The sequence below is a fragment of the Podarcis vaucheri genome, assembly GCF_965113315.1.
Source record: "Podarcis vaucheri genome assembly, chromosome: 16".
NCBI classification, from domain to species: domain Eukaryota; kingdom Metazoa; phylum Chordata; class Lepidosauria; order Squamata; family Lacertidae; genus Podarcis; species Podarcis vaucheri.
This window is the reverse complement of record NC_138754.1, coordinates 14,779,363-14,803,207: the sequence shown is the minus strand read 5'-3', so window position 1 is coordinate 14,803,207 and position 23,845 is coordinate 14,779,363. Positions and strand designations below refer to the sequence as shown.

Genomic DNA, 23,845 nt, shown 5'->3' with positions numbered 1-23,845 from the left:
AGAAAAAACATCTCCCTATTCACTTGCCGAACACCAGGCGTTAAGTATCGTGTCTCCAATTACTCACCTTTCTTCTAAGCTAAGAAGCCCAGAATGTTCTAGCCTTTCCTCGTATGGGAACTGCTCCAACTTTTCCTAGCAGTACAATATCCTTTTGGAGGTGGGGTTAGACCGGCTCTAGCATCTAGGATGGGTGTCTGGCTGGGAAAGCCTTCCTACCTCCTGGGGAGCCTTGAAGAGACTGAAACGGACAAGGCTTATTCCCCAAAGATTCTGGAGCACTTGGTCCATTTGGGAAGCATCCAGACACACATTTGAATCATTTCCTTTCCACACACATAAAAAATCATTTTACTAATTTTTGTTTTGTCTTTCTCTCCCTCACTCTGTTAAGCAGAAAACAAACACGGAGCCTTGCTGCGAGGTTCTGGAGGCCCCTCTGTGCTCTGAGATGCAGGGGGCAGGGGGAGAAGGGGGCACGAGTTCCACTGCCGGGCAGGGTGGTGGCTCAAAGGGCGGTTCTGGAGGGGGGGTGGCGCTCGTCTTTGAAGCCGCAGCTCTGGGCCCCCAGTCGCAGCTCTGGTCCTTCTTCATCCAGTTGTGATGATGGGTGCTTCTTGGGGGTCGGGGAAGATGCAAAAGGCCATGACAGATCCCTTCCCTGGCCGCTGGGGTCGTGGCTTCTTGCCTCTCGGTTCCTCTCTTACACAGCCCAACCCAGCAGATGTTTCTGCAATGGCGAGAGGAAGAAGAGAGTGTAACCATGCACTGCAATATAGAAGATCTCAGGGGTGGGGGACCTAGGATGCCCCGCCCCCATAAGAACTGGTTACTGCTGAACTTGAAAGCACAGAATTTCCTTGTTATTACTGGCTCACATCTGGAATCTCTGAAATATTATGAAGAGTGCTTTTAAGCAGTAGCTCTAGTCCACAGAGTTTCAGGCAGGGTGTTAGTGCAGGAAAGGGTTAAAACCAGAGAGCTGGGTTCCTAGACTCATTTAAGCCACACACCCTCAGTTCCAATGAAGGAAGAAGTGAAGCTTCTCTTCCTTTCCTCACTCTCTTCGTGCCATGTAACCAACCAGGAAAGATGTACTCCAAGCTCAGACCGCATGCTTGAAACTATCTTCTGCATTTTGTACCCAACAGTATTCTACATGTGTGTTCCTTGCTATTGCATGGAACAACACATGAATCAGACCTTTGGATTTTGTAAGGAAAGCATTTTAAACTTACTTAGCAGTGTGCGGTCTGTTCATTGCCAGAGGGGTAAAGAGAAGGGTTGCTGGCAAACTGAACAGGATATATGAAAGGGTCTAACAGCCCATTATTCCCATGCTATAGGTAAAGGTAAAGGTACCCCTGCCCGAACGGGCCAGTCTTGACAGACTCTGGGGTTTGTGCGCCCATCTCACATCTATTGGCCGGGGGCCAGCGCTGTCCGCAGACACTTCCGGGTCTCGTGGCCAGCGTGACAACGCTGCTCTGGCGAGCCAGAGCCGCACACGGAACGCCGTTTACCTTCCCGCTGGTAAGCGGTACCTATTTATCTACTTGCCCCCGGGGGTGCTTTCGAACTGCTAGGTGGGCAGGCGCTGGGACCGAGCAGCGGGAGCGCACCCCGCCGCGGGGATTCGAACCGCCGACCTTTCGATCGGCAAGCCCTAGGCGCTGAGGCTTTAGCCCACAGCGCCACCCGCGTCCCTATTCCCATGCTATACTCCCACTTAATTTTGAGACTCTTCTAAACTCTGCTGGTGGCTCTCTCCCGCTAGAGTGTGTGTAAAGCCCTGCATTTTTTAATCTAGGGGTCCAGCCAATTATTTCATTACTTACCCACCCATGGGTCAACTCTCTTTCTCCCCCCTCCCCATTCCTAGGATGAAGGTTCATTTGCCCACTCCAAAAGCCAGACTTACCCCTCCCCTCCTCAGCCAGGCAAGGGGAAGTGCTGCTGCTTGGCTAGAACGAATAGGCTCCCACAAAGACGGTGAGCCGCAACACCGAGCTGGAACGGTAGCTCATCAGGGTGTTCATGGTGACCATCTCCAAATCCAGGACAAATTCATGGGGCCCTGTCACTGGCCGGGCCAAGACCAGCATGGCGCTTATGTTGTTGATTTGCTGTGGGGGATAAAAGGAGGTTGAGCCTTGGGGGAGAGGGAGGGAAAATGCCAGGCCAGGACCTAGTCTGTTCGAGATGGGCCTGGTAGCTGTTCAAGCTGGGAGTTTTTTGAAACAGACATTGCCTTTCCACATACAGTGGTGCCCCGCAAGACGAATGCCTCGCAAGACGAAAGAGTTTTCCGTTTTTTGAGTCGTTCCGCAAGACGAATTTCCCTATGGGCTTGCTTTGCAAGACGAAACATCTTGCGAGTTCTTGCGAGTTTGTTTCCTTTTTCTTAAAGCCGCTAAGCCGCTAATAGCCGTGCTTCGCAAGACGAAAAAACCGCAAGACGAAGAGACTCGCGGAACGGATTAATTTCGTCTTGCAAGGCACCACTGTATGGGGTCCAGGGAAGAGGTGGAGGACCTCAGGCCCAGAGGCAAAATGGCACTTGTCGTCAGTTTGCATTTCTAGGTACAGAAAGCATTGATCTGATGTGCAGAGATCTTTCCTATTGGACTTAATTCAAAAGGGTTCTGGAAGCTTTCTGTGTGAAAGAAATAAGCATGATGTTTGGGTTATTCCTTCAGAGAAGCTGAGTACAGCTGGCTTAAACTGGTTCTCTTATCTCTTCTGTCAAGGTCATGCTGACTATAAAAATAGGTGTCCTTCTGGTGTTGTGTTCTGTGCATAGTATGCTTAGTGTTAAGCTTTTAGACTTATTGTAAGTTTAAGCTAAGTCTGCTGCAACTGGATTTCTAATGGACAGTGCCAATCCTGAATGTATTGGATTTGTGACCATTATGCTCATTTGCCTTCAGTAGCAGTAAAGCTCTGCTGAATGAAATACAATTGCTGCTGGTCTATTTTGGGGGAATCCTGCAACAAGCTTAAGTTTTTACTCTGCTAACTATACATTGGAATCTACTCTGGATCAATATTGAGTGGAATTTCAATGGCACTTCTATCTGTCCCTTCGGACTCTTTCGTTGACCACATCCCTTACAAACTGTGATCCAAACCCTCCTTGGGTGGAATATGCCCATGAATTCTGATCTTCCCTCTTGTTTCCCTGGACAGAGAGAGGTGTGTGGAGGTGTGGGCTTACTGCCCAAGGGATATGTTGGAATATATATGTAATAACAGATCAACGGTTAAGATGGCAGCTGTGGGCAGGGGCCGCTCCGATTGGCTGCTGCTGGGAAGCGGGACTCACCCGGATATAGAACTCTCCTTGTTCGTTGCCCGAGCGGATCTGGAACGTGTTATAGGCGCCAGGGTAGACGCTTGTGGCCTGGATCTGGAATATGTCAGAGGGCACAGTTCGGTCAGCCGTGATACTCATGTATCGGTGGACGATGGAGGACGGATTATCGCGGCAGAGCGGGTTCGTGGCTGGGCAGAGGCAGCGGCTACAGCGGAAACAAATTGGGTTATGGGAGGGTGGGTGGAGGACAGTGAGGTGGCCAACCTTGCCAAAGGAACTGAATTGTTCAGGGTTGTCAAAACAGAGAGAGATTGTGAAGAGCTCCAAAAGCACCTCTCCAAGCTAAGCGAATGGGCGGTGAAACGACAAGCACAATTCAGTGTAAGCCAAGTGTAAGGTGACACACGGCAGGGCAAAAAATATTAATTTCACATATACCTTCACGGGGTTTGAACTGACTTGAACCCACAGCCCTGAGATTAAGAGTCTCATGCTCTTACTGACTGAGCTACTGTTGGGAATGGTTCAGAAAAATGAAAACAGAATGGTGAAGGGGAAAGAGCGACTCTGCCAAGAGCAAAAGGTTGCAGCATTTCTGACTTTAGAGAAACGGCGAGTAAGAGTTGACACGGTGGAAGTTTTATGCATGGCATGGAGAAAGCAGATAGAGAAACATTTTCCTCCTCTCAGAACACTTGTGGACCTCCAGGAGAGCTGAATGTCGAAAGATTCAGGAGAGAACAAAGGAAGTCCTTCACACAGCACATCGCCAAACTGTGGAACTTGCTCCACGAGCAGTGATGGCCACCAACTTGGAAGGCTTTAAAAGAGCATCAGCCCAATTCACAGAGGGTTTCAATGGCTATTGGCTGTGATGGAGGCTATGCCACACGGGGGGGGGGGCACTCCATGCCGCTGCAACTTTTTGTCGCTGGCTCCATTTGTGCAAATAAGGAATCCTGCTTTGTTCCTAAGAAAGCAGAGTACAGAAGAATCCCCTCAGTTGCGTCCAGGTGGTGACGCTAACCCTGATCTCCTATTTATGGTATGAGGCCAATAGCCTAGCCTTGTAATTTCACCCATACATCTGGTAGACGTGGAGGCTTCATTTCGCTTTCAAAACCAATAGTGTTGTTGTTGTTTTTTTAAAGTATCATACATAATACTTCTTCCCTTTGAAGTATACAAGCAAGGGCCGTTTCCCAGGACTTGCTACAGAAATACACGTTGATTTTGCTATCATTCAGGTCCAGGGTGGTCTTTCTCTCTCACTCCCCTCCCCAGCCCCCCATCCTGACCTGCCCAGACTCACTTTTCAGAGACTTGCACATATGGCTCCTGGCAGCTGTTCTTCTCCACGCAGCGGTACCCACCGTGAAAGTTGATGCAATTCTGGGACTCTGTGCATTCGAAGGCTCCCGTCTCACACTCGTTAATGTCTAGGGTTGTAGAGGGGAAGGAGGAGAGGGAGTAAATAAATAAATAAGATGGCGCCAGGCATGTTTCTTTAGGGAAATCATTCCACTAGCAGGGAGCCACCGTGGAAAACATGACCTGTTTATCAGTTAACATGTTTTCAATCGAGTGGCACCCCTAGCTAAAGGCACACAAGGGGCCTGGCCTGTGTCTAACATCCTCGCACAAACAACTTAGGATTCTATATACAACTGCTCAGGCGCCAGAGGGTGTCCTCACCCCGATCCCGAGGCAGCTATGCCTGCCCCACACTTACCTTGGCAAAGGCGTGTGCTCAGCTGCTGGTAGCCCTGGGGGCAGGCGCAAGAGAAGTGTCCCGGCTCATTGACACACTGGAATTGGCACAGGTAGGTGGAATAGCTACACTCGTCAATGTCTGGGAAGGAGGGAGAAGATTTAGGACAGGTTCTGGAGTCACTGGGCTTGTTTTTGCTTTCAGGATTTCTGCTGCTAATACACACACACACACATACATACAGAAAATTATGTGTGTGTGTACATATACATAACTACATATACAGTGGTACCTCGGGTTAAGAACTTAATTCGTTCCAGAGGTCCGTTCTTAACCTGAAACTGTTCTTAACCTGAAGCAGCACTTTAGCTAATGGGGCCTCCAGCTGCCGCTGCGCTGCCAGAGCACGATTTCTATTCTCATCCTGAAGCAAAGTTCTTAACCCGATGTACTATCTCTGGGTTAGCGGAGTCTGTAACCTGAAGCGTATGTAACCCGAGGTACCACTGTATACAGTCATACCTTGGGTTACAGACGCTTCAGGTTGTGTTTTTTTGGGTTATGGACCGCCGAAACCCAGAAGTACCGGAACAGGTCACTTCCAGGTTTCAGCAGTCGTGCATGCACAGAAGCGCCGAATCACAACCCGCATGTGCACAGACGCGCCGCTGCGGGTTGCGAACACTGTGGGTTGTGAACGTGCATCCCGCACGGATCACGTTCGCAATCCAAGCATTCACTGTATATGTATACACACACACAATTTTTATTAAATTTTCTGTTTTACAATTTAAAGTATTCGTTTTTACATCTTTAAGATCTCAATGACTTCCCTTCTTCTCTTTCAATGGTTCATTTTACATATCATAAATCCCTGCATATTTTACAAAAACTATACCAATCAGTATTCCATTATTGCCTCCGTCAAAACTTCTTTACACTGTTGAATTTATCTAAACGCTGCCAGCGTTTTCAGCTATACACAGCTACTTCCCATATATTCAATAAACATTTTCCAATCTTCTCTAAACATATGTTCTTCTTGTTCTCTTATTCTATATGTTAAGTCTGCAAGCTGCATATAATCTGTCAACTTAAGTTGCCATTCTTCTTCAGTTGGGACCTCGCTCGTTTTCCATTTTGGGGCTAACAAAACACGGGCCGCAGTCGTGGCATACATAAATAACATTTTCTGACACCTGGGAGTTTCAGTCTGAATTATCCCCAAAAGCAAGGATTTCTGCTGCTTCCTTGTTGCTTCTTCCTTATCTGCTCTTCCATAACTGGGCATTGTGTCAAGTCTCAGGATTTGGGAATCCTCCCTGTGCCAACTTTGGGTTTCATGCCATTAGAAGCCCAAGATCTAAGACGGCTGTGGATGATGGGAGCTGTAGTCTAACAACATCCATGGAACCCAAGGTTGGAGAACTCCGGAGCAGAAGGGGCAGAGGCGGAGCTAGGAAGAAGGGGGCGAAGAAATGGGGCGGAGACAGAGCCACCTACCGTTGCAGGTGAAGCCGTCCTGGTCCAGCTCATAGCCCTGGTTGCAGCGGCAGATGAACGTACCGTACGTGTTGAAGCAACGCTGCTTGCAGGGGGCTCCCATCTCGCACTCGTTTACATCTGGAGGAGAGGTTGCAAAAGCTTAAGCGGGGTTGAGATGCCATTGCCAGGTGGAAACGGCTGGCGGCAGTTTATGCATTTATGGGGCATGCAGGGAACACACACCTTACCCCTGGGATAAGCGTTTTCCTCTTATGGCTTGTCGACAAGCAAGTCCCAAGCTATCAGGAGGCCTCCTGTTCCCTTCAAGGGTTTCCAGGCTGTCTCCTTCACTCCCCTTTTTACCCCTCAGTCCTGCAACTTGCTCCCAGCACACTGCCTCCTTCAAATCCTTCCTAAACATCCAACTTTTCTGAGAAGCCTTTGGCTGACTGCAGGTGCTTGCAAAGTGATGCAATCCATGGCGATTGCCTGCAAAGACCCTTCATGGGGAAGAGGGGTAGCTAGGGGGTAGAACAACTGCTTTGCATGCAGAAGGTCCAGTATTTGGGGGGGTGGACTAGATGACATTTGGGGGACCCTTCCAACTTTGTGTATCTATTGTTCTGTGACCTCAGAAGGTGGTGGGATCTCCTTCCTTGTTTTTAAGCAGAGGTTGGGTGGCCACCTGCCAGGGCTTCTTGAGCTACAATTTCTGCATGGCAAGGGGTCAGACTAGATGACCCTTGGAAGTCCCTTCCAACTCTACAATTCTGTGATTCTATCGTTCTGTGTTTCAATCCCCTGCAGCATCTCCAAGTAGAGCGGGATGGGGGAGCAAGAAAGCCTTGCTTGAAATTCTGGAGAGCTGCTGCCAGTCAGTGCAGACAATACTGAGCTAAATGGAAAGCTGGATTCCATGTAAAGCAATTTGTTTTCTTCCAGCCCTGCTTCATCTTTTCCTGAGCAGGTAAGCAGAGCTTGGTCAAAACGATCCGGCAGGTGAAATGGGGAGTTCTAGTGGGCCTAATACGATCCTCCAGCCTTGCTTAACTCCTTAGCCTGACTGTAACTAAAATTAAGTAGTTGGGACGCGGGTGGCGCTGTGGGTTAAACCACAGAGCCTAGGACTTGCCGATCAGAAGGTCGGCGGTTCGCCAGAAGCGGCTTAGTCACGCTGGCCACATGACCCGGAAGCTGTACGTCGGCTCCCTCGGCCACTAAAGCGAGATGAGCGCCGCAACCCCAGGGTCAGCCACAACTGGACCTAATGGTCAGGGGTCCCTTTACCTTTACCTATAGCCACATACATTCACATTCATTCCCTCCTTTGCCTCTGCTGTTTCCTCTTAGGAACACAGGGAAGATGCCTTCTACCAGGACAGGCAATGTGTCCATCCAACCCTTATACTGTCTACTCTGACTGGCAGCATCTCTCAAGGTCTCAGGGAGAGAGAGGTCATTCCCATCAGCTGGGACCTGATCCTTTCTAACTGAAGAAACTGGAGATTGAACTCATCCTTCTGCCAGTGAACAAAGGCCTTAATCCTTGGAACGTAGAGAACTGCCTTATACAGACTCAGGCTCTTTGTCCATCTAGATTAGTGTTTTCTACATCGACTGGCAGCAACACGCCAGAGTTTCAAGCAAGAGTGTCTCCCAGTCCTACCTGAAGATGCCCCAGGTATTGAACCTTCTGAATGCAAAGCAGATCTTTGACTGCCGAACCACAGCTCAGATCAAGCTAACAGTCCACCTAGCCCAATACCACCTGCTCTGACTGGCAGCGGCTCCCCAGGGTCTTAAGCAAGGAAGGGTCTTGCCCATCATGTGCTTCGTGGTCCTTTGAACAGGGGACCTTCTGAACATGAAGCTTGTGTTCTTTCCCTCCACAGCATTTGGCAGGATTTGCAAGGAACGGCAGCTCTCCAATAGGGTAAGTGGCCATCTCTACCAGGGCATCGAAGACCTGCGAGGGACCAGGGCAGGACAAGGACATTCCCTGCTTACCAACACATGAGCGGTTGTTGCTGGCCAGCTGGAACCCGGGTTCGCACTGGCAGGAAAACGAGCCTGGGGAGTTGACGCAGCGGTGCTGGCAATAGCGATAGCGGCATTCGTCAATGTCTGCAAGTGGGAGAAAGGAGAGGGAATCCTCAGCGGCTCTGGCCCCCCTCCCGCCACCTCCCTGCTGTGCCTCTGAGCATGAACAGAGTCCCTACCCATAAGAACTGCAAGAAATCATTTTCGGCCGGGAGAAACTCAAGGGATGAGGAGTGAGCAGGCTGTTATGTACTGAGTTGAATAGGATCCAAAAGGCAGCAGTCTGATTGGCCCTAGAACAATAGGATTCAGAATGCAGCAGCCTGATTGGTCCTAGAACAATAGGATCCAGAATGCAGCAGTCTGATTGGTCTACAGGAGCCACCCAATCCAGCTCCAGGTGGAAGTGAATCTGCAACCTGATTGGCCTACAGGAGAATCCCGGAATTAGCCAATCACGTGGGGCTCATTGTGTAAATAATGTATATAAAACAGACATTCTGGGGGAACTTCCATTCCTCCTCACCACTATGAGCTGAATAAAGAGCATGAAATCCACTCTCGACTCCGAGTATATTTCACAGGCTGAATGGCTTTGGAATGCCCCATGAGTGCTGGTGCCAAGGGGGAATGAAAAACAAGACAGGGGCAGAGGGAATGAAATAGAATATACAGGAAGAGGCTGACCGGCCCTCTGCGCTGCAATATTTTGTTGCGAACCCACATGTTCCATTCCTTTCAGAGCCCCATTGCATTGCATGGAGCCCCGGCAGAAACTGAGGACCACCCCATGGGCGCAGTCCTCAGGCACACTGACCCACACACTCTGTGCCGATCTTCCGATAGCCGTCCGGACACTGGCAATGGAAGCCCCCAGGCGTGTTGATGCATTGCTGGCTCGGCTGGCAGTCGTGCGAATCATATTCACATTCATCCACGTCTGAATGGGACAAGAAGAAAAACACAGCTGGGGCTCCAGCATGGCAGCAAGGGGAGGGGAGAGGGAGAGAAGGGGCAGGCTCCCCATAAGAGACAGACAAACACAGAGGAAGGAGGTTGAGAGGCAGGGGGTGCCCAGCCACTCTGCTTGCACTTCCTGGAATCAAAGTGCACCCCCATCATCCAGCCCGGACACTGAGGTCCAGCGCCGAGGGCCTTCTGGCGGTTCCCTCGCTGTGAGAAGTAAGGTTACAGGGAACTAGGCAGAGGGCCTTCTTGGTCGTGGCACCTGCCCCGTGGAACACCCTGCCAGCAGATGTCAAGGCAATAAACAACTATTTTACTTTTAAAAGACAACTGAAGGCGGCCCTGTTTAGGGAAGTTTTTAATGTCTGATGCTGTATTGTTTTTAATATTCGGTTGGAAGCCGCCCAGAGTGACTGGGGAAACCCAGCCAGATGGGCGGGGTATAAATAATAAATAATAAATTATTATTATTATTATTATTATTATTATTATTATTATTATTATTATTATTATTATCATTATCATCATCATCATCATCATCATCCCATTCACCAAAGACGCTACAGCACCCAAGAAACACCCAGCCCCTCCTGGCTCATTTTTTAAAAATGCATGTCAGATATAGGCCAAATCACTGCAATAACTTCAAATTAAGTTGCATATCATCTTTTTCCTGCCCAAAGAGCCCCAGTCTGCATAGATTGTAAAGTCAGAAGGAATTCTCCCAAGGGTTATCTAGCCCAACCCTGTGCAATGAAGGAATTGCAACTAAAGCACCCTTGACAGGTGGCCCTATCCAACCTCTGATTAAAAACCTCCAAGGAAGGAAAGAAAGCCCACCACTTAAAAATGGAAAGTGTAATGCTGGTGGTCAACAAAAGACATTTAAAGACTGTCTCAAGGCAAATCTTAAAAAATGTAGTACAAACACCAACAATTGGGAAGCTCTGGCCTGCGAGCGCTCCAGTTGGAGAACAGCCTTTACCAAAGGTGTCATGGGCTTTAAAGACACTCGAACTCAGGACGCAAGGGAGAAACGTTCCAAGAGGAAGGCACACTTGGCAAATCCACACCGTGATCAACTCCCGCCCAGAAACCAATGTCCACGCTGTGGAAGGACGTGTGGATCCAGAATTGGCCTCCACAGTCACTTACGGACTCACTGTTAAAACCGTGTTTATGGAAGACAATCTTACTCGGCTATGAGTGATTGCCAAAGAAAGAAGAAGAATCCAGGTATAGGTAAAGGGTAAAGAGACCCCTGACCATTAGGTCCAGTCTTGGCCGACTCTGGGGTTGCGGCGCTCATCTCGCTTTCTTGGCCGAGGGAGCCGGCGTACAGCTTCCGGGTCATGTGGCCAACATGACTACGCCGCTTCTGGCGAACCAGAGCAGCGCACGGAAACGCTGTTTACCTTCCCGCCGGAGCGGTACCTATTTATCTACTTGCACTTTGACGTGCTTTCAGACTGTTAGGCTGGCAGGAGCAGGGACCGAGCAACAGGAGCTCACCCCGTCGCGGGGATTAAACCGCCGACCTTCTGATCGGCAAGTCCTAGGCTCTGTGGTTTAACCCACAGCGCCACCCGCGTCCCTTAAGAAGAATCCAACCACTGATTAAAAACCTCCACCACCTTCTGAGAGTGTCCGTTCCACTGTCAAACAGCATTTACCACTGGAAAGTCCCTCCTAATGTTTAGTCGGAATCTCCCTTCTTTTATTTTGAATCAGTTAGTTTGGGTCTTACTCACTGGAGGAGCGGAAAACAAGCTTGCTCCATCTTCCATGGGACAACAGCCCTTCAGATATCTATCTATCTATCTATCTATCTATCTATCTATCTATCTATCTATCTAATGGCTATCATGTCCCCCCCTCTCAAGTCTCCTCTCCTCCAGGCTAAACATTCCCAGTGCCCTGAGATCTCCCTCCTCCCTCGCCCTCCGGGTTGCTGCTGCCGCCCTACTTACCCATGCAGGATCCTTGTCTGTCCGGCTCGTAGCCCTGGGGGCAGTTGTTCTGTACGAAGTACTGGGCCTGCTGGGGGGGCCTGGGCCTGGGGGGAGGGGCCCTTTCGGAGTTCACGTCGTTGATCACAGAGGCCGAGCGGGGGAGGCACAGGTACCCCCCATAATGGTTGATGCACTTCATCTCTCCTTTGCAGGCATGGGGGATGGTCTCGCATTCGTTCACATCTGGCAGGCGGGTGGCGTGGGAGGAAGAGGAAGGAAGCAGAATCAGGTGGGGGCAGGATAAGGGGGAGACGGGGGGAGGTGGGCACCCAGGCTCCCTCCTTCTTCTTGTCAGTTCCAGCTCGCTGTAGGAGACATCCTAGCCAACGCTGTTTCCACATTCAGTGGAGGCCTTAGGCCAAGACAACCCCAGTGATGCCTGAACTCCTTGCCACTGTCACCACTTAGGAACCAGTGTTTGAAATTAGCCAGGCTCCTTTTGCACCTAGCTTCCAACCACTTGCGACCAAGTGAGGATGCCTGGGTGCCAGGATGGCGCATGACATCTCCATCATCTAAGATCTTGGTTCTGGACTGTATTCACACACTAATCCCACATGCTGTAGAATTCTAACACTTATATTTTATCTGCACAATTGGAATGAATTCCAGGAACCCAAATACTTTTTCTGTGCAGCCAGAGCAGCGACTGTGCAGTCGCTGTTAATAAAAAGAAGTCGGAAGAGGCCAATATATATGTTGACTGTCTTTGGATCAAGGGACTTTTCTTCTTTAAGTTCTCAGAGTTCTTAACCAAGGCTTAAGGCTGTCATCTGAACCAGCCAGATGTTAATCAATCACAGTCAATCCATCTTTTGAAAAATAAGACTTTATAAGACTTTAGACATTCTGTTTTGGTGATTGAAACCTTGATTTAAGGAGCCATTTGGTGCCTGGCTGATGTATCTGAGCTTTTAACACTGCTGCTTACCCAGCCTGTGCCACAGCCTGAGGGCCACATTCCCTTCTGGGCAATCTCCTGAGGGCCGCAGGACAGCAGTGGTTGGACAGAGGTAAAAATGGGCAGGGCTACAGATGTAAATTTTGCCTGTAGGCTGGTTTCTACAGACTCTCTCTAGCTTCTACCCAGGCCAGAAAGAGGCTTCGTCAGCATGCAAGGAGACATTATGGCCAGAGAAAAACACTCAAGAAAGGTGGGGAGCCTGGGCAGTTAGGGGGTGTGGCTGGGGAGAGACCCAAGGGCCAGCCAAGAGAGCGCTGCAGGGCCACATTTGGTCCCTGGGTCCAAGGTTCCCCATCCTTGGTCTCTAGGCACTAGGATGCCAACAAAGACACCCAAGAGGATGGGAGGCTCACCCCAGGTTGACCTACAGCCTTCCTCCCACAATGCGTATTATTCCCCCAATCAGGTACGAGGAAGAGATTTGCTCTGCTCACATGTTAATGCGGACACCACTGTACTTGCACTTCCTAAGCCAATACGCAAACCGAAACCAAACTGTCCCTCAAGATTCGCAGTCCCCACCCCCCTTGTTTGAAAATGTGGTTCTTCAACCAAGGAACACACACAAAAACATGGGGAAATGTTTGGTGGGGAAATTGTGCACCAAAGTGAGAAAAGCATGCAAAAAAATTACGATAACTGGGGAAACAACATGTAAGAAGGCAAACTATAAAAATTTTCATTATACTAATACACGCATTTCGGTCCACAGTTTGACCTCACGCATGTGCACAAATTTTCAAGAGGAGTTTTCTTTTTAAAAAAACACAAAACCTTAAAATGGAAAGAATAAGGAACCAAAAGAAACCCAAACTGTCCAATTTCCCCGTTCCTGTCCTCAACAAGATGGCTATCTGGAATGCCAGGCTGTACCTTTGCAATGTTGACTCTCCGCATCCCACTGGTAGCCGTCAGTGCATTCCTAGGGCAGAGGGAGGACATATAGGAATGAGTTAAAGATATCAATCAGGCCCCCGACTTGGGAACTACCATCCCCTTTGCCACACCGCAAGACAACCGGTGAAGGATGCTCAGTCCTGCTTAAAACACCATCTTCTGTCTTGCAAGTCCTCTTCCTTTTTGGTCTACCCATGAATATTTAGTGGCCATTAAGAGCCAACGTATTACAGAACATATCGAAAATGTATTCTGGGGCTAAGGCCCAGCATGTGTGCAACTCTAACCCAGAAACAACACTGACCTAGAAACCACCATCACCATTGATAAGGCAAAATAGGGTGGAGCTCCTGCCCCTTTAATAGTAGTGTAGAACAGGCCCCTTTCTATTTTCCGGCCTACGCTTGCTCAGAGGCGTTACTGTATATCCAGAGTTTTGTGCACCCCGGTCCTGTGCCCCCAAAATAGTTTGGTGGAGGGGGGTACAGCCCCCCCTTCTATGAGACTGTTGGGCCATCTTCATTTGCGCCAAATTGTTATATCATCCTATACACTAATAAGGGCTCCTAGTGTGTAGTCATTATGCAGCCAAATCATCCCCACCCACACCCAAGAGGGAGGGACCAGCAGGCTGGAGGAGGGGGCAGACTCCAAGGTTTGCAGAACTACAAAAACATACAGTGGTACCTCGGGTTAAGAACTTAATTCATTCCGGAGGTCTGTTCTTAACCTGAAACTGTTCTTAACCTGAGGTAAAAGGTAAAGGTAAAGGGACCCCTGACCATTAGGTCCAGTTGTGGCCAACTCTGGGGTTGTGGCGATCATCTCGCTTTATTGGCCGAGGGAGCCGGTGTACAGCTTCCGGTCATGTGGCCAGCATGACTAAGCCACTTCTGACAAACCAGAGCAGCGCACGGAAATGCTATTTACCTTCCTGCCGGAATGGTACCTATTTATCTACTTGCACTTTGAAGTGCTTTCAAACTGCTATGTTGGCAGGAGCAGGGACCGAGCAACTGGAGCTCACCCCGTCATGGGGATTCAAACCGCTGACCTTCTTATCGGCAAGTCCTAGGCTCTGTGGTTTAACCCACAGCACCACCCACGTCCCTAACCTGAGGTACCACTTTAGCTAATGGGGCCTCCCACTGCTGCGGCTCCGCCGGAGCATGATTTCTGTTCTCATCCTGAAGCAAAGTTCTTAACCTGACGTACTATTTCTGGGTTAGTGGAGTCTGTAACCTGAAGTGTCTGTAACCCGAGGTACCACTGTATTTAGAAAACAAAAACCAGAAAGGGTTGGAATGACGGGGCTCCAAAGCAGTCCAGATACCCAGATAGCATGGAATGCTTACTGACTATTGAGGGTTTATGGGAACTCTGTTGGGGGTGGGAGGGCGATGGAATGGAGTATCCTGCAAGGAGGCATGGCTGGCTTGGCAGCTGGCACCCTATAAACAGAAGCACTCCACACTGTGACATGTGACATTTGTAGCCCGCCTTTTCTCCAAGATGCTCAAGGTAGCATCTTGCCTCCATATTACCCAAATAACAGCCCTATGAGTTATGCCATGGTGAGAGAAAAAGTCTGTGGCAGATGATGCAGTGAGCTTCACGGCCAAGTGGGGATTTGAACTCAGGTTCCCCCTGTTCTCCTAGTCCACCTCTTTCACTGCCACGCTGGCTCTCTAGCCCCTGTCATGCTCCACCCCAGATGAGGATGCATCTCTTGCATCGAAGCTGAGCAGCATTAAGAACCACCTCCTGGGTGCACCTCTGTGTGTGTGTCTGCATGCCTGTTTTGCAGCTGGAAGCCCCCCTGCCCTACAGCATCCACTCCGGCATGGTGGGAGGCCCAGGCCATTTACCGTGTAAGTGTCGGGTTCCTCCAGTTCCTGTGAAACTGCAGCTCTCAGAAGCGTTGCCAAGAGGAGACATGAAACAGACCTCATTGTTCTGCCTGGGGGAAAGGAGGCGGGTTAGAGGTTAAGGGCAGTGACAGCACGCAGCAGTTATTTGCCCGAATGGTAGGCAAGACGCAAAGTGGGGTGCCAAGTGACCGCCTTTCTATGTCCCAAAAGGGAGGCTGCTTTTGGGCTGCTCTCCATAGTACTGAGACACTAAGAGCCTCTGTGCATGTGCAGAGCTCATCTCTCCCCAAGAGAAAACCTTTACAGGGCTGAGCAGGACTGAAAAAAAAGAAGAATGGGTGGATATTACGCCCAGGTGGCAACTCAAGGTGCTTGTACCCAAGTTGGGGATAGGCAGGCTTCTGAGTTCTCAGGAGCTGTTCATAAGGTAGAGTAGAAAAGGGGAAAAATTGAAATACGAGATTTTAAAGGAAACGATCCGCAGAGTTCAGTGGCCAAGTACCTGCTTTGCATGCAGTGCCAGAGAGGGCTGCAAAAGACCAGTTTCTGCACACAGACCCCTCTCTCTCTCTCTCTCTCTCTCTCTCTCTCTCTCTCCTTCCTTCAATGCAAGCAAAAGGCAGGGGCAGAATTTACCGTACTTTTCCGTGTATAAGACTAGTTTTTTTACTGTTAAAAATGGGGGGGTCTTCTTATACACGGATAGTAATATTTTCATAATTTGGAGTCCCCCAAAGTAGGGGGTGTCTTATACATGGAGGCATGTTATACACAGAAAATTACGGTATATTCCAGCTAGGGGAAGGGGGGAGGGTCGGAACTAAAGGAGGGTGCAAAGCAGTGGCAGTGAGGGGTGTGGCCTGCAGAGAGGGGGTGTGGCTAGGGAGAATGTCCTTTCTCCAGACAAGCCATGAGCTAGTCTCTTAGCCACTATACCGCATTAGCCAGTGTATGATGCAAAGTCCACTGTAATCCCCCCTGCAGCTTCCAGTGAAGTACCCCGGAAAAGTAAGTACAGGGAGCTCCCAGCTCCCAGGGATTAGAAGAACAAGCTTCCTGATCCAGACTTAGCGTCAGAATCTGCAGATCAACATTTTATATGCGTGGGCAACAATTTAGAAATGATCACTGCGATTTAAAACAGAAATCCAATATATCTTACTGTAGAAGCAAGGATGGCTGCGACTAGGGTTGCTTCCAGAGGGGTGTTTATTGCAGGAGTGGTGCTCTCCTCATTCATGCAAGCTGTTTGCCGTGCCCACATGACTGCATTGGCATCAACATAAAAGGTAAAGGTAAAGGGACCCCTGACCATTAGGTCCATTCATGGCCGACTCTGGGGTTGTGGTGTTCATCTCGCTTTATTGGCCGAGGGAGCCGGCGTACAGCTTCCGGGTCATGTGGCCATCATGAGTAAGCCGCTTCTGGCAAACCAGAGCAGCGCACAGAAATGCCGTTTACCTTCCCGACGGAGCGGTACCTATTTATCTACTTGCACTTTGAGGTGCTTTTGAACTGCTAGGTTGTCAGGAACAGGGATCGAGCAACAGGAGCTCACCCCATCGCGGGGATTCGAACCGCCGACCTTCTGATTGGCAAGTCCTAGGCTCTGTGGTTTAACCCACAAGCGCCACTCTAATTCCCTCCCCCATTTAATTCAAATTTACTATTTTTGTGGAAAATCCAGAACCTTTTTTAATAAAAAAAATCACCTGTTGCCAACGGTCTGTTTGCGATAACTGACAGACTTATTTGAAATATTAATCCCCTGCCTAGCAGCACCCTAGGATGAAATATGGGCTCCCAAATTTGCAGTTCATGTGCTACTAACAGTAGAAGGACAATGGCAAGGCCCTCTGATGCTCACCCTTCTTTATTATTGCACTGGAATTGGAGCAGACAACTCCTCTATTTTGTTTTGTTTCTTTATTGAGCTAACCACAACGACAGCAAGAAAAAGACACATAAGGCTGGTACCAGAGAATAAAAGGCTGGGTATACTTTTAAAGGTAAAATAAAATAAAACCCACTGCTGTCATGGGTGGGATTAATCTTAAAAGAGGGAAAATATATTTTTTACTCAACCCAATCCATTGATAATAAGCAGAGGGAGGTAACAGACCATGATATATTTAATAAAATCAAACCAAACCCCTGAAAATCTATCCTTTTCGCATTTTCCCTCTGGAAATGCATAGTTTGTTGGTCAACTTTTCTAAATGAAGTTCCCAAACTTCAGAATACCAAAAAGAAGTATTGGCTCCATTTGGATCTCTCCAGAAACGAGCCATTATGCCATCCCAAACAGAACAGCTAGCTTTTTATTATATACTCTAAGATCAGCTTCCTCAAAAATAGATAGCACTGCAAGGTGGGCAGGAGGAATGACATAGCAGTTCAAAATTGTATTGATTGCTTTAAAAACCGTAGACCAAAAGGTTTGTCCCTTTTCATGTTGCAGATATCGGGCATGTCACCTCCCTGACTCGGATCAGGCCCCTGACTCCCTGCCAGGCCCTGACTCCAATCCAGCTCTGCCTCCTCCTCCTCCTCCTCCTCCAGCCTTTCATTAAAAACAGAACAAAACCTGGCAAGGCAGAGATAACATTCCATCAGAGAGGTGATGGGGAACCTAGTGTAAAGAAGAGGAGCCATCATTGATTGATTGACTGATATACCACCCTTCATCAAAAGATCTCAAAAATAAAAATACAAGGAAAAAGCAACAAATAAACAGTTAAAACAACATAGCAATACCCCCCTCCCACAAACACATTTAAAAGGCTGTCAAATATTAATCAGCCAAAGGCCTGGCCGATTAGGGGGAACGTTTTTTGCCTGGCACCTAAAAACATATAACTAAGACGCCAGTATCTCGCCCAGCACAGGGGCCAATCACATGCCCACCCCCTGCAAACAGGATCCGAGGGCAAGAACAGCTCTCCTCCCCACTTGCAATTGCACCGTCCCCTGAGCACTAGAATTGAGTCAGTATCAAAGGAGTAGTTAGGATAAATGCAGGTCTGGGTCTTGGCTTGTTATTGCAGGAATGCACCTCTTTCAGGTGATGAAAGGGCCCCGTGTGTTGAATGTTGCTTCAAGGCAGAAATGGTCTCCAGGCAGTGCTAAATATAACCCTTGTTTGGGCTAATGTATATATACCTAAAATACAGCCAACTCGCTGAGTTTTGCCTCGGGGACGGCTAAACCCCATCATCAAGCATCCTCTGGGTCTCGCAGGAAGAGTGGGTGAGGCGACAGCCAGCCTCTCGGAGGAAAGCAGGGGTGCTGATGGTTGAATAGGGCACCTCCATGGGTGCCAAGAAAGAGGCGAGGCCCTGGGAGTTCCAGGTCACCAGAAGGAGTCTCCTTGGGGGCAAATGAGGACAGAGGGCGAGCGACTTTCCACCACCGTCAAGTCGAAGGCTGCACATTTGTCACCGAGATGGCACCCATGGGTGCAGGACTTTTCCTGGTGCCCAGGAAGCCTCTTCCTCACCCAGTGCCAACTCCACCCTGGTGAGAACGGTGACTCACTCACCCCTCAAAATAAGAGCTGAAGTCCGAAGAGCTTTGCAAAGCTCAGGTCAGCAGGTGGGAGACAAAGAGCAAAGATGGGACATTGTGGGCAGGGGGAAGATGGCAAGGGTGCCCTAGAAGTCAGGAGCGAGAGAAAAAGGTGGACATTGTGCACAAGCAAAAAGACATTGTAATTGCTCTGGTGCACATAAACAGATTATTACTTCACATTTTCAGGACGGAGCCATGCTGGATCAAATGAAACAATCATTTTCGTTGGTTGGAATACTTTGTTCTTTTAATTTAGAAAAGGAAATCTTTTGGATAATGAAAAAATAAAACTGATTTTTGCAGTGAGGAAAACCGCATGCGACTAGAAACAAGTGTTCCTCACATTTCAAAAGCTTTCGTGTGTTTAGTGTTCTGGCAATGGATGTGTAGGAGTAATTCAGTACATCAATTCCCTCTACTCAGTTTAGGATTTGGCAGAAAAACATTAATCCATTTCCCTTTGATGAAAAATCTCTGAGAATCGGGGTGGGGGGAATGGTTTATTGTTTGGTTAGAGGGTGGGTGGGATTTACCTAATTTACAGCTATATTATTTGCCTAGCCAGCTGAGACATATCCTCTCTTTGATTAATGAGGGTGGTACTAAGTCATAGACACCCCAAAAATCTGAGCAGGTAAATGGCATTCCCTTTAGTACATTCTTGTTTTTATCATCCAATCTCAAGAATAAAACTCACTTTCATAATAGGCTCTTACAAGTGACGTATCAGTGTTGGTACTGGTGGCTTGGAATCCTTGTCCAGTATCTTCCTCTAACTCCTTTGACTTCCAGAACCACACATTTGATCTGGGTGAGTGGAGGGTTAGGAGACTTTACTGTCTCTGTGATTTTTATAAAAAAATAGCAAACCCACAATGAAGATGGAAATGGAGAAGAAACTGGGGCCTACCTCTATCCCACGGTTGTCATGGCATTAAATGTTTGCATTTTTAAACAACAGCTCAATGAAAATGCACTGCGACCCATAAGTCGACCAATTTTGAGAGCTTAAATTATATCCACTTCTAAAGACTCGAAGGGTTTGGTTTCTGGGTTATGTAAACTTTCACTGAAACAGGAACCGAATAAGCAGCTTGGTTTAAGATTAGCATGGAGCCAAGAGATGGGTTGGGACACAGAGGACAACACCTGGCAGAGAATGTGGGCTAAGCCCCCTCTTCACTCCGTTTCAGCAAAATGTAAGGAATTGTTCCTACATGCAATTCATAAATGGTATATAACTCCCCAATGTCTGTTGTACATCAACCTTTCTCTTTTCCCAAGATGCTGGCCCAGTTACTGAATCATATACTGTATTCTTTTTTTGGGGGGGGGGATAAAAGAAATCAGTTTGAAAAGAAATGCAGTTTTAAAAGCAATCAATACAATTTTGATTTGCTATATTATCTCTTCTGCCCCACTTGCAGTGTTATCTATTTTTGAGGAAGCTGATCTTAATATACATGTGGAACACATTTCTAAATAAGTGCTATACGAAGTCCTCCTATTGTGATGAAAACAGCAGTTAAAAATTGCAGCCCTACCAAGTCGAATGTTACCAAGCACCACTGACAGCAAACTTTCTTATTTAATTCTAATTCTAAATATGACGACCTAATCTGGACCTAACACTGTTTTGCACCGGCATAGTTACGGTGAGGTACACCACAGCTGGGAATTGAAGCTCCGTGACGGGCTCAGGAGCCTCTTAACAACTCTCTTAGAAAACTACAGTTCCCAGGTTTATTTGAGGAAAGCCCTGGCTGTTAAGGAGGCATCGCCTTAAATATATATATATAGTATGGGTAAGACATTGGTTAGCGCAGGCTATAGATCAGAGGCCAACCTTCCCCACCAGCTGAGCAGAGAGCAGGCCACAGACATTTTGGACTTTTTCACACGTGCAACTGCCACAGAGCCCTTCAGCTTTTCTCTCCGTACCCCCCAAGAAACTCTGTGGTTTCCGAAGCTGGGCTGGACAGTCCTGGAAGGCTGGCTGGCCCTGGGCGGAGGAAAACTTCAGAAGCAATTCAGGAGGACAAAACAAGCCTAGACGGAGCCGCCACCTTCACCCAGCGAGAGAGGGGCACAGGGTGCCGGGGGTGGGGGCAAGCAAAGTGATCCCTGGAGATCTGGAGAAGCCGAGATCCTACATTGTCTCCGATGTAAGAAGGCACCTTGAAACTTTTCACTTAGTTCAAAGGAAGCATCAGGTCTCTCTCCCCCTCCTCAAACATCTTTGGCCTGGCACAGTGAGAGGGGGCCTGCTGCCTGGCACCTCCCACGGCAATGAATCTGGGCTCTCCCCAGGATGGGATCACCAACTTTGGGAGAGTGCGCAGGGATGTTTTCCTCTGGCGCTCTCTCTCTCTCTCTTTCAGGCCCGGGCCTTCTCCTTCTTCCTCCAGCCCCTTCTCCCTCCCCACCCCCAAACCCCACATCCCGTCACTCACCACGCTGGCAGCCGCCTGGCACCCCCCGGCACCCTCTCTTGCCTTCTCCAAGCGCGCCCCGATCCCGGCTGCGTGCAGAGCGCGAAGTGTTGGGCGCGGGCTCCCTGGGAGACTGTGCGCTGGCTCCCCTCTCCAGCCCCCCACGCTGAATTCCTGGCCCCCCGCCAGGCAGCCGGAGTTGCCAAAAGGATTCCACCCAACATCTGGTTCCACTTAGCTCCCAGCGAACACCCTTTCCTGGCCAGCTGTTCGCAGCCATCATCGCCCAGCCTCCCCTGCAAAGGGCAGCAGGGTTGAATCCCAAAGGCGCCGCGCACGCCCGGGCAGAAAGCGCGCGTTCAGGTCGGCGCCCCGGTGCTATGGGACCATCTGGCTTGGGCCAGGGTATCTCGCCTTCCTCTTGCCGGTTGCCCCACGGGCGCAGGAATCGGCCCAGGGCAGCGTTGGAAGCCTGAGCGCCGTCTTCGCAAAAGCATCTTTCTAGTCCTCAAGGCGCAAGAGCGGGCTTCGATGGATGGAGCGGAAGAACTGTAACGAAATCTGTGAGCAACGACAGAAAGAGGACATCTTTGCTCTAGGAATGGCTTCCACTGCATTTCAAGGGAACTGCACGAAGGGAAATGTTAGATGCCATTGTACTTGATTTTTAAAAACCTGCTTTGGGGGAAATTTTCACAAATGAAATGAAATAAATATTAAGTGGTGTGTTTTTTGTTTGTTTGTTTTTAAATCCCAATATAAATAAATTTATATTGGATTGGAAATTGCTTTTATTGTCATTGATTTTATCACCTTTTATTGCTCACAGCACCAGTGATGGAGGTGGGTAATCCCTGCTCACCCTACCCATGTCCCTTGGGATGGGGCGTAGATTGGAAGGGGTTCAAGCATCACCGCATCGCAAAATCCTTCGCCAATAATATCTACCCCCACCGCCGTTTCTCCCTTGCCCTTCCATGGTGGCAATCCCAGGCCCCAGACTTTCTCTTTCCATCTCTCTTCTTTCTGGTGTGGTGTTCTGTATATAGGATTAAGGTTTAGTCTTATAAGTTATTGTAAGTTTAAGTTAAGTCTGCTGTAAGTGGGTTTCTTATGGACAGGGCCAATCCTGAATGTATTGGATTTGTGACCATTATGCTCATTTGCTTTCAGTAGCAGTCAAGCTCTGCTGGATGAAATATAATTGCCGCTGGTCTGTTTTTTGGGAATCCTGCAACATGCTTAAGTTTTACCCTGCTAACTATACACTGGAGTTCTGCTCTGGATCAATATTGAGTAGAATTTCATGACATACACATGAAACAAACCTGTTTTTTTATGGATGGCGATGCTGACTTAAATAGGAATATGGGAACAGGCCTCATTATCAGTTCAGACCATTGGCTGATCTAGCTCAGTGAATGTCAACATCGACTGTCAGCAACTGTCCAGGGTGTCAGGCCGGGAATCACTCCAAGCCTCACCTGGAGATGCAGAGGACTGAACTCAGGGCCTTATCGCTGAAAAACAGATGCTCTAGCACCGAACCACAGCCTTTAGTCTGTCCCTACTGCCTCCCCAACTTGGGCCTGTGAAACTAGAATCCCTTTTACTCCTGAGTAACCGCACTTCTCCATACCCACAAAGTAGAATTGGGGTTGGTGGGTAAAAGGCAGGGCACCCCACCCCTCCACTCTGCGCCACCAGCTCTGCCTCACTGCTAGGCCCTGCTCCCATCTGATCACTAGGCCTAGAATCTGGCTTCCTGCTTCTCCTCTGCTACAGAGAACTCCTTGCAGGCCCATGCTAGGTGCAATGATGGAGAGAAAACTGTTCCCGCCCGCAGGGCTGCTAGAAAGGAATGAGGAAGGGAGGCAGCTGGCTGGGGGGCACGATTAACCTGCCTGTAACATCCCGATTTCTGTCTCCTCCAGCAGGGCAGGTGCACAGGAGGGGGTGAGATGTACAGGGTTGTACAGGATGTAAAAGGAAAAGAAGTAGTCAGTGGCAGATGAAGATGGGCTTTTGGGAGCTAGCTGATCTGACCGGAAGAGTCTGTGACCAGAAGGAGGAGGAGTACCAGGAGGAATGGAAGAAATTTAAAGACTATTTAGCTAAATATGTTAAGATAACTTAAATGGAATTACTTGCAAGTATTGGATTGGCTTAGGATTTAAATATGTGATGTTATAGAATAATATGTCTAAAGTTAAAATGATAAGAAAGAAAAGAGGTTAATTGATTAAGTAAATTTTAGGGGAAATTAGTTTTGGAAAACTGCTACAATGATATATATGGAAATCCAGCCAGGGGGATTCGAGGAAGTCACCCCACAATGTTAACAAAAGTGGAATTATTACAGTTAGGATTTATGTTTGCTTGTTTGTTTTTTGATGTTTTATTTTCTTATTTGTTGATAGGTTTGTTATAAATTTGGAAAATTAATTTGAAAAATTGGGGGGGGGGGGAAGAGTAGTCAGAACCCACCAGGGACAAAGGGGGGGGGGACAGGCAAATTTACCTATGTACAGTAGGTCAGTTTCACACACAGCACTCTATTCCCCCATGCAGGCATGCACAT

The 23,845-nt window shown here is 48.6% G+C and overlaps 1 protein-coding gene across 4 annotated transcripts; it reads right to left on the bottom strand.

Annotated features, from left to right (window-relative positions):
• Positions 1–319: 319 nt before the first annotated feature.
• On the bottom strand, positions 320–23,189 carry EFEMP2 (EGF containing fibulin extracellular matrix protein 2). Of its 4 annotated transcripts, none has more exons than XM_082203584.1 (12): positions 23,165–23,189; positions 15,260–15,347; positions 13,368–13,416; positions 11,489–11,713; positions 9,370–9,492; positions 8,520–8,636; positions 6,531–6,650; positions 5,049–5,168; positions 4,629–4,755; positions 3,326–3,521; positions 1,922–2,126; positions 320–730 (listed from the first exon to the last, which is right to left on the bottom strand). In XM_082203584.1, exons 2-11 carry the CDS (start codon positions 15,341–15,343, stop codon positions 1,965–1,967), a joined length of 1,323 nt encoding a protein of 440 aa, XP_082059710.1. In that variant the 5' UTR covers positions 15,344–15,347; positions 23,165–23,189; the 3' UTR covers positions 320–730; positions 1,922–1,964. The 4 variants fall into 4 exon arrangements, with proteins under 4 accessions (XP_082059710.1, XP_082059707.1, XP_082059708.1 ...); XM_082203581.1 differs by lacking the exon at positions 23,165–23,189 and adding an exon at positions 21,286–21,907 and having other exon boundaries at positions 15,260–15,351; XM_082203582.1 differs by lacking the exon at positions 23,165–23,189 and adding an exon at positions 21,286–21,385.
• Positions 23,190–23,845: the final 656 nt, after the last annotated feature.

Excerpts from the sequence above, each read along its gene's own strand:
- EFEMP2 (XM_082203581.1), bottom strand. The coding sequence starts at position 21,547 with ATGATGGCTGCGAACAGCTGGCCAGGAAAGGGTGTTCGCTGGGAGCTA. Across the intron at positions 11,714-13,367 it reads GGAGAGTCAACATTGCAAAG|ATGTGAACGAATGCGAGACC; the intron begins GTACAGCCTGGC and ends CCCGCCTGCCAG. Across the intron at positions 4,756-5,048 it reads GAGCACACGCCTTTGCCAAG|ACATTAACGAGTGTGAGACG; the intron begins GTAAGTGTGGGG and ends CTACAACCCTAG.